We start from the raw sequence: 10,769 nt of genomic DNA on the forward strand, positions 1-10,769 counted from the left end.
TTTCAACTCACTTGTCCCACTGATTAGATTAAGCTTTAGCATTTTCTCCCTACCATTCTACCTTTTGCCCTATGTAGGAGGAGCTTCCTTAATTCCCTCTTGAGCACATCAAGACACGATATTGTTTTGTTGTCCACATAACATAAGGGCCTTGGCCTTCTGAGTCCCTCCAAATAGATTGCTAGAGTTACCAAGGAGATGATCATTTGAATTGCTTCCCATTTCCTATAAACCACATCTAAAACAATGATTTAAAAAAAGAACCACACTTTGAGGTTCAACAACACATTGGGCCAATAGTAAAATGACCCCACTTTTAAAGTGCAATAACATTTTACTTATGTCAAAAACTTGTGTTTTTCCTTTAGTTTTTCTCAAACCCTTCATAAACTACTAAACTTCTACCTAATCCTCCTCTAACCTCCATAAAGAACAAACAAAAGAGGAGATAGCCTATAGGTGGCTTGAAATAAAGAGAAAAGTGCCTTCCTATACTATTTCACTTGTCTTTATTGTGGTGGAATGGATAATACAAGTGTTTCCAAAATTCAAGTTTGCATCTTCAAAACTTGGAATTGTGAGATAGGACTTGAGGCATCTTGGAATTGTTCCAATCATGTAGAAACTCTCTTCTTCTTCTTCTTTTCTCCTTCTCCTCCTCTTTATCTACTAGTATACAAAAACGTAGATTGTGGCATAATGCCTTTAAGATATCTTAAGATTTTTCCTACAATGTTAAATCCTTCCCCCTTCCCCTTAACCTCCCCCCAACCCCCCTCCAACACACACACACACACACACACACAAATGTATGTATGTATGTATGTATGTATGTATGTAGTGGCTAGTGGTACACATTCTTGAGGTCCAAGAGCATTGGACTCTCAGCAACTCTAAGGTCCTACAATGCTTTGTGTGATTAATTTGGAAGTAAGCTAGATCTTGCCAAAATCAATTTCTCTCTCTCTCTCTCTCTCTCAAAGGTGCATGGGCAATGACCTCCATAAAATCAAATAAAAGAATTGATAGGAAGTGGTCTTGCACTACCATTTCACTTGCGTTAATGGTGGTGTGATGGTTAGTGGAAGCGCTTCCAATTGACTTCACAAAGGAGTTCAAAACTTGGATTTGTGGGAGATGCCTTAAAAACAATCAAGTGGCTGCCCTAGTGGTACATACTCTTTGAGGTCCAAGAACATTGGGCTCTCTCAGCTGCTCGAAGGACCCCTACGAACGTGAAGCTCCTGCTAAATTCTCCCTCGCTGTGTCTAAGAATCCTGGCTCATCAGGGAGGACCTTGAACCTGCAGCAGTAATGAGGTAAGGCCACCTAGGCAAAGAACATAGCAATGGGCACGTCGTCTCCGCCCCTGACGCCTCCGCTGATGAGCAGCAGCAGGACACCCCCAGCTGACCCAGAGGTAGGGCGGAACATCGAGGTCCTGGCAGCCTTTGCGGTGAAGAACGGGCCGCAGTTCGAGCAGCTTGCCCGCACCAAAACGGCAGGCGACCCCAAGTTCGACTTCCTGATGGGGGGCAGCCCCGGCACCCCTGCCGCCCACGCCAAGGACTTCTACGAGTGGACCAAGCAGCGCCTTCAGTCCCACACCTTTGACAACGACATCCAGCAGCACATCTACAAGATGGCCTATGATGTGCCCCCCCCTCCTCCCATCAGAGAAGCCAGCAGGAAAAATCACCATTTAGGTATCAGCCCTTTCCTCATTCTCTGTGTCTGTTATCATCCCCCCCACCCGCTTTTGAAAGATTTCACCAGAAGTTTTTGGCTTTCTCCCATGTGTGAAAAGGGGCTCTTTTTGCTTGTTTTTCTCGACTGGCTGATCGCGAGGCACGGCATACCTAGCTAGTTGTGGTTGGGGGCAAGTGTTGGCCCTCGTCCCTATTGGTGTTCCACATCATGAGCTCCTACTCGGGAGGCACTGCATACCTAGCTAGGTGCAGTTGGGGCCCGGGCCTATCAGCCACTTTCCTTAGTGTTCAGCATCATGAGCTTCTGCTCAGGAGGCATCGATGTAATTGTAATTTACAATGTGAGAATTATAGTGGGAATGCCCAAGGCTTCTTGTGTTTGTCTATTCCACTGTGTATCATGGATAACTTGATGTTTTATCCTCACAATTAGAGACCAGGTTTCTATCCCTGCTCATTGTCGTGGATGAATTTCAGTAGCTGCTGACAGTATTTTATTGAGCATTTTATGCAGTCTGCTGCATTTATTTGTCAGCTGTGTAAAGGCTCACTACCTGTTGCTGTTGCTGAATGTGATCAGAGTCTTACTAAGCAAGAGAATATTAGGTGTGAAAATGTCTTGATCGTCCAGATTTATTGGATTGACCAAATTCACTTGTCTTTACAGGAAGACATCCTTTTTTTTTCAGTTTCTATGCGATTGGTCAACATTTGGAGGATGCAACGTTCAGCTTGCAGTAGTGAGCCTTGGCGGACACTTTCTTGGCACTTATGACCCTAGAACCATTGGCATTAATAGTATTGCATGAGTGTACCATCTACTCCTCAGTGCACCTTGTGAATGTAGCTTTACGGTTGCAGAAACACTCTTGTATGTCGCCTGTCTGTCGCATGAACTATTGCAGTGGGTGGGTGTCCACCCAAAAACACAAGTGTGTCAGGCTGCTATGAAGTGGCTGTCCACCGAGATGCAGACCTGGCTGCACCTCCAAAACAGAAGGCACAGCTTTCTGGCATCATACTGAGCAACAGGGAGTTGCCCAGCAGTTGGCAGCCTCAATCAGATAGAAAAAACAAAGTGCTCAGCAATGCTGTGTGCCAACACATAAATTTGCAGACCTGATCGGCTTTGAACTGCCCATAGCAATGAAAAATGCCACCAGAAGGACTCAGTTTGTTGTTAACCAGCAGAAACACAGGCGACAGCAACAATAATACCGTTCGAAATCTGCAGTTGTTGCTGATCAACACATACTGCAGGACAGTAGACTCCTCACTAGGCTGAGAGAGAGAGACCTGGTCAAGACTGATGGAGGGTAAACCGCAGCACCAACAGCAATCAGATGCAAGCTCTGGTGATGATTCCATGTGCCTTGATACCATGCCAGATTGTGTAGTGGAAAAAGGAAAGAAGGCATGAGCATACGAAGCCATGGAACTCCATGGATGGCAAAAGCAACATATAACACAGCAGCTCCTAGTGGGTGCAGTATGCATGTGAGGACGTTGCTGAGGAGTAGTGTGCCATATTGATGGTAGTGGCCAAAAAGACAAGAATACAATAGGAATAGGGTGCTTATATATAGGTGTTGACTTAAAAGTGTCCAGGCCAGAATGAAAGTGTTTGGCCATAACGCAATTTGCCACACCCGACTAAAATAACTAAACTGACTATAAATAGTCTAAAATTTGCACTCCTTGGGGTTTAAGTGCACCTATCATTTGAGAGATTGTTAGCAATTATGGTCATCTCCTATTTGTGAGTCCTACATTGAGTCAGCTCTGTCCAGTTTGGTCTGGTCTTGGTCGCACTTTCCATATTTTTGGCTTGCCTACTTTGTTTTTGGGGCTCTGGCACCAGTCAAGGTGTGAGGGTCACCAGAGTTGTACGCACCTTTATTATGGCAACCTATCACTTGAGTGACGACGTTGTATTCATAGGGCATACTTATACATCTGTCTCCCATCCTTTTAATCTTCTTCAGTCCCAGTGCCCCTTATTGCTGGTAGACATTGTACCTCCTGCAATGGCTGCCATTGTATCAGCCTTCTTCACCACATTTACTGGTTATACATCACCTTCATCAGCTCTTTGGTGTTTGAACATACGCTCTCACTTCCCACATGCATTGTGAGCTAGATTTTCTAGCAATTTACAAATTTATGTCTGTACTTCACGTTGGTTTTTTACCCCATTTGGGGTTTCTCACAAAATTATATGATGATTGTGTGTGTGTGAGTGTTCATGGTTGTACAAGGACCTTTGATTGGAACTATTTTGGAGTGACAAGATAATTACATGGTTGAATATATGCCAAGGACCAAAGTCTGCATTGTGTTTTAGTTTTAACCCTTGGTCTTGAGTGAGCTAGATTTTCTAGCAATTTACAAATTTATGCCTGTACTTCACGTTGGGTTTTTACCCCATTTGGGGTTTCTCACAAAATTATATGATGATTGTGTGTGTGTGCACTCACCTATGTACTCCCTTTGTCTGTGTCTACCTGTCTCTCTTCCCTCTTCTCTCTCTCTCTCTCTCTCTCTCTCTCTCTCTCTCTCTCTCCTTTCGAGCTATGGCAGCCCTGATTGTCTAACAATTCTGTCTTTCATCCTGCATGCCTGTACTCGTGGAGTGTTCATGGTTGAATATATGTCAAGGACCAAAGTCTGCATTGTGTTTTAGTTTTTACCCTTGGTTTTGAGTGAGCTAGATTTTCTAGCAATTACAAATTTATGTCTGTACTTCATGGTGGGTTTTTACCCCATTTGGGGTTTCTCACAAATGCGATGATTGTGTGTGTGCGCGCACTCACTTATGTACTCTCTTTGTCTGTTTCTACCCGTCTCTTGTCCCTCTTCTCTCTCTCTCTCTCTCTCTCTCTCTCCTTTCGAGCTATGGCAGCCCTGATTGTCCAACAATTCTCTGTCTTTCATCCTGCATGCCTGTACTCATGGAGTGTTCATGGTTCAAATTAGCAGGTGTTGTGGTATAGGACTTGTATATCTAAAACAGTGCTAATGTCTTTACATGTGATCTTTTTGTATGAAAGATGGGATTTTCTTCTACTGTTGTAATTCATATCCATCATAGGAAAATTTAAGAATTTGATCACATCAAACTGTTGTGCTATGGGGACAGGTGAAAGTAAACCCTCATTATCAGCTGACGCTCAGAAGAGGAAAACAGATGTAGCTGGACTAAGGAGGGTTGGTAATACAAAAATTAGTGATTCTGACTCATTCAGGAGGGTTGACAACCAACATGAAGTTAGTGGTGCAACAGAATTGGAAAGGGGAAAGGTGGAGAGAAAAGTGTCTACTGCACTTGACAAGGGCAGCAGCATGAAGCCTAATCAAGATGATTCTGCCAGAACACCAGTCCTTCCTTCTCATGGAGCAAGGGATATTGTTGAAGCAGAAAGGGATCAGATGAGGAAAGCAGAGCTAACTGATGATGAGAGATCCAGCAAAGCAAGAACTCAACACAATATCTCCAGCAGAGGCACTGCCCATGGAATTAGAGACCCTGCAGAAATTGACAAGAGTCAGTGCAAAACAACAGATTCTGCTGCAGTCAACACAGCTGACAAAGCCAAAGAGAAATCAAGTGTGAGCCCAGTTCAAGGGGTAAAAGGGGTAACAGAAGTAGAAATGGGCCAGGAGGCAAATGAGGAATCAGAGAAGTTGAGTAGAGAAGCCCGTGGCTTGAGGTTGTTGCGAACTGCTTTGGCAGAATATGTTAAAGAAGAGTTGAAGCCAACTTGGAAGGAAGGTCATATGAGTAAGGATGCATACAAAAACATTGTGAAAAAGGTTGTGGACAAAGTTGTTAGCACAGTACAAGGTCATCAGGTTCCCAAATCGCAGGAAAATGTGGACCAGTACATGGCGCAATCTCGGACCAAAATAGCCAAACTTGTGCAGGTACTTGTGTCTTGATTGTAGTACAAATGTCATTACTAGTATGTATTCAGCATTGTTTGGAAAATGAGACCACATTGTGAAATACGTACTAGAAACAGTTGATGGAAAACTGGTGATATAAATGCTTCAAATGTTGCCTTGAAAGTTGAAAGTTTTTCCCCATGGTGGATACTGACCTGATTATATTACTCACTGAGGCTGTTTTGGCTGCAGGGCTACGTAGAGAGATTCAAGAAGAATTAATTAGAATCAATTCATGGGGCCCATCTTGTATATTTTGCCTTTTACAAGCAGGGCAGCAGTGGATACTGCATGCTTCTTGAAACATCTCCAATAGTATGCCCTCTATATAAATCATGTATAAGACTGGAAACATCCTTCCATGTATAGTTCTTATTTATGAAGGCTAACTGTCCTCTGGGCCCCTTCCCATATCAAGTGATGGTTATAGCTGAAGAAAGCTTCATGCAGTTTTCATCTGATGGTTTAATTTGTTGCTTGGTTTGATGTAAATCTCTCTTTCACACATACATGTGTGCATGTAGCTGTAATCTTGTTTAAAGTGTTTCTGCCCCATGCAAATGAGGTCTAGCAGATGGAGATTAGAAATCCTTCTTGGTCAAGTTAGAAATGTTACTTCATTCCATTTCTGGCATAAAACACTTTTATTTCTGTATACGTTTTGAAGGATTTCTTCATCTAATGCTTTCAGTGTTCTCACTTGTAATTTGCACTTAAATTTTACCACGTTGTGTGTCTGTTTGCATGCATGTCTGGTTTGCATACATGCATACATGTCTACTTGTTGCTGCTGGGTGATGAGCTACTTGTGTGGGCTGCTGGTGATTGGAAGAACAGAGGGCGTGCTGCTACTTCAGCTGGACTACTGGCTCCGCCTAGAGAGACTGACTGGGCTACAAGTCTCTTGTAGCAAGATTTGTAGCAAGATGTATGTGTGTGTACTGCTGCTGTGTCTTCATGACTAGCTGTTGACTGCCAAGCTGGACTGAGTGCTGCTTACCATAGCAGTTGTATTGGATTGTGACTGACATATTGATCTTGGCCTCTGCAGAACTCTCTAACTTATATCTATGATCCACAAAGTTGATGTGGCCTTCGGCACTACGTGATAATGCTTAGAAAGGGAGGAACAGAGAGACAATAAACAGCTATTTTGTGGACCATTTGACTGCTGTGTATATTGTACAGAAAGAGGGAAAAGCAATGAGAAATAAACAGTTATTTTGTGGGCCATATAACTTTCCTGGACATGGGTTTACCCTAGAATGAAAGGCTGCATGGAAAAGTCATTAACTCGACCAAGCATGATATGGCTGTGCAATCAGTGGCCAAGAGCAGCTGAACAGCCATGGCTGCTTTAGACTGGCAGCATCAGTGCCCTTTCAGCCCTCTCCACTCTCCCAAGTCTCCTTGTAGCTGTCCATACTGCACCTCATACCAGCTGTCTCCCTCTTATTTCCTTTGCCTGCCTCTCCCTCTTCTCCCCTCCAACCTTTCTTGCCTCTCCTCTTTCACTCCCGCCAGGGTGAAAACCACCCTTGCTGCTGGAGAACCCCAAAATTTTAGAAAAAAAGGTGTGCGCACAAAAATGTGGAAGCAATAGATTGAAGGAATAAGATTGGGCCTTGATAGATGATGATATATGAAATCATGGAGTAGAAGTGCCATATGGAAAGATGATATGCAGCGAATAGGAGCTGGGAGGACCTTTAGAGCCAGACAACAATGTCAACAATCCCGACACTTTTTCAAAGTCTTCAAGAATACACATGATCACCTCCAATCACAATACCCTGTCTCAAATCAGACAATACCTTAGCACATGGGGGTTCAATGATGCCAGTAGTCCAGCATGCATGAAAGTATAAGACGCTGCAAATCATAGATCAAGCACAAATGCAACAAGAAATACAGGCAGGTGAGACACTACACCTGCCTACTAGATCGGATGAGTTAAGACTATGTCTGATGCTGTAGCAAGGAACACTAGGCTGAGCCTCTATCAATGTGCAAGTAGAGATAAATATCATCATTGGTAATCAAAGAAGTCCAAAAAGCAACACCTTATTAACAAATCGCAGATGAAAAACAGCCAAGAGCTAAGGCACTTTGCTATTTTCCAACAGACTTGGCCCAACTTTGTGCCCCAAGGATGATACCAACACAAGATGACATGCAAGCAAGGGCAGTTGGCCAAGTCTGGTCAACATACATGTGAAAACACAGCCAATCTTAGCCAAAAAGTTGAAAAGCAAGGATCGGCGCATACTGTCCTAAGTGCTCCAAGAAGCTGCTGTGGCCAATAGGCATTCCCTAGATGGCCCTCCTACCACCAGAAGCAGTCTAAGCTACTGAATGCGAGGTGCAGTACTTGTACCCCACAAAACACACCTAATAAGACCCTTTTTCAGATGTAGGTGCTCAGCTGGGAGCACGAAAGAGGACCTTTGATAACATGTGAGAATGTACAAAGGTGGAAGCAAGACAAAATCCATAATGATCCTAGAACAAGATACAACATAACTCTCAGACAAAGGATCTATCATAGCATAGGACACATGAAAGTACAAACCAATATCAAAACCAGTAAGAACTCTTTTTGTAAATGTATTGTCTTTCGGCATGAGATTTTTATTCGACGGGTGAGCCTGTCTATGCACACACGTAGTCTACCCAACGAGCTGGGTTTCCACTCGGGGGTCAACTAGTAAGAACCCTTAGGCTTAGGCTCCGCACAAGAGGTCTCTCCCAATCATACCCTCGGTGTCCAAGATACACCCCCAGGGTCAAGAGGAGAAAGAATAATGATACTAAGAGGAGAGAGAGGCCTTGTATATAGTGTCGTACGTAGGTGGGCTCCCTTCCCCCAAAGGATCAGCCTCACCAATCTTTTGACCTTCTTGTCTGACACTACTCTTCCTTGTAGTTCTCTCGTTATAGCTTCGTTCCCACCTGCATTCAAGTTTGTCTATGGTGTTCATAGTCTGACAGTTGCTATTTGTTCTCTTTTTCAATCTGTACCCAGCTGGAGTCCCAAACAAGGTGGCCAACCTTGCTCCTTCAATCGATTTTGCCTTCTAAGCAGCGAGCCTTTCCCCAACGAATCTAGAACCCCCATCTACACCCGCAAGTGCAAACCAGCAACAAATAGAGCGAGAAGACCGCAGATATTCCCTCATCCCACCGTCACAGATTCCAAGTAAGTCCCCAGTTGCTTCTCAGCTCTTACACTTTCAAATGTGTAGTTCCCCAAAGCCCATCTCAGAGATACAATATTGACTCTAGAGGCATCTTCCCTGGCCTGTACTGTGGTTTTAGACAGCCCCACCTCTTAAGCTTGTTTAGAGATACATTGCAAACATCCTGGGATTGTGCCTTTGAAGCTTTGGCATTCAAAGGTGTTTGGTTCTACAAATGTAATTGGGTCATAGGGAAAACACATAGAAGAGCAAACACGGTTGAAATTGATAGTATAAGCTGCATTAAGATTGCAAAGTGCAAGTCCTAGCAAGCAGACACAGACAGCTGGGTAGCATAAAACGTGTAAGGCCCCCTGGTGGGGTGAAGTTCAAGGATCTGCCTCCCTCATTGGGGCTTTGTAGATATGCTCCTTTGCTATGTCAAAAAAGGACATGTATAGAGGTCATAGTGGGCTTTGGGTTAGGGATACTGCATTTGATCTCCAGCCTATGTAATGGACCCTCATTATGTGTGGTGTTAATGAGGGTATAGTCCGGTGTAGTACTTTATGTACCTTCCTCATGAACACAACCTGATCCTACTTCAGCTATCTTGACTGCAAGAGAGCTGCACACACAGCAAGAAGCCTTGACGCCAACGCCTCCAAGTGGATTACAAAGCCCTTATTGACTGCTTGTGGCTTGTGGCAACCTCTAAACTTGAATTAAGTGTAGTAAAGCTTTAGGCCAAGCCTTCCAAGTGAGTTGTAAGGTCCTAGCAATTGCTTGATGGCTTATGGTGATCGCTGACATTGATCTTGGTGCATTACAAATGCAAATTTGCCTCTTACTATTGTCAAGATGTATGTTCACATGGGCCGAGTGCTAGTGGGCACATGTGACCTGCACATCCTAACACTAGTCTTTTCAAGATCCTAGAGTGGGTCTTTGAAATGGAGTTGAAACAAAAGTATTGCTTTTTACTAATATCTTATTGCCACCAAGCTCAAATGCTACCTGCAAGTAGCAAGTTGGAGCCCTTTTAAATTCCAATTTGGTAGAAAAACATGAAAACTTATTGAAATATTGTTGTGCAAAACTTATAGTGAGTTTCAAGGAAAAATAATCGCATTCAAGTTGCTGTCTTAAAAACCATTTCTTAAGGGTGTGGATTGGCTCCGTTGGGCTTCATTACTTGTGCAAGCATGGCAAAGGTAGATGAGATAAATGCATGTAGCAATGATGTCTATATGTATCCTCTCTAGGTGATGCATTCTTGATTGCCATGGATAATGGCATGTATCAGAACTAGCTTCTAGATTCTGGAGTCTTGTTTCATGCTACCCCACATAGGGAGTGGTTCTCTACCTATGACACTAGAAAGAGAAGATGCATTCATCTTGGAAATAACTATACATGAGCATTCTTGGCATTGGGGTTATACACTTATCATTGACAAATGGTTCTTCTTTTGTCTTGTAGCATGTGTGACATGTTCGAGAATGGACAAAAAGTTTGATCAACATTTGATAGCTTGATGATTATGGTTATAGAGTGATATTTGGCAATCATGTGTGGAAGATTTGCAAGGGATCTCTTGTTGTGTCCAAAGGGCCAAATTTTAGTACTTTGTATCCCATGCATGTTTCTAGTATGAAAGACAATGTTGTGGCTGTCATTGAATAGCCATTAGTTTCTTTATGGCATCGTTGGTTAGGGCATATGTTAGTCACTTGAATGAAAGCTTTGTGCTGTTTATATGACTTATGTCTCTAAATTGTTTTGATTTTGGTTTTTGTAAGTACAATATAGAAGAAAGTGATATGACAAACATGCGATTAAAGGACTCATCAAATTTTTTCCTTTTGATCAATCCCAATGGTTTAAAATAGTATTTTCTTGCAAATAGGGTGAGGATTAATTGACCAACCTCCTA

The 10,769-nt window shown here is 43.1% G+C and overlaps 1 protein-coding gene across 1 annotated transcript; it reads left to right on the top strand.

The window, feature by feature from the left end:
- The first annotated feature begins 1,161 nt into the window (after window positions 1–1,161).
- Window positions 1,162–6,146, top strand: LOC148033183 (uncharacterized). Its single transcript, XM_087681057.1, has 3 exons — window positions 1,162–1,706; window positions 4,849–5,633; window positions 5,847–6,146. Exons 1-3 carry the CDS (start codon window positions 1,349–1,351, stop codon window positions 5,874–5,876), a joined length of 1,173 nt encoding a protein of 390 aa, XP_087537183.1. The 5' UTR covers window positions 1,162–1,348; the 3' UTR covers window positions 5,877–6,146.
- Window positions 6,147–10,769: the final 4,623 nt, after the last annotated feature.

Source organism: Lygodium microphyllum, chromosome 7, assembly GCF_053477565.2.
Source record: "Lygodium microphyllum isolate KBCC chromosome 7, Lygodium_microphyllum_v1.1.10, whole genome shotgun sequence".
NCBI lineage: Eukaryota > Viridiplantae > Streptophyta > Polypodiopsida > Schizaeales > Lygodiaceae > Lygodium > Lygodium microphyllum.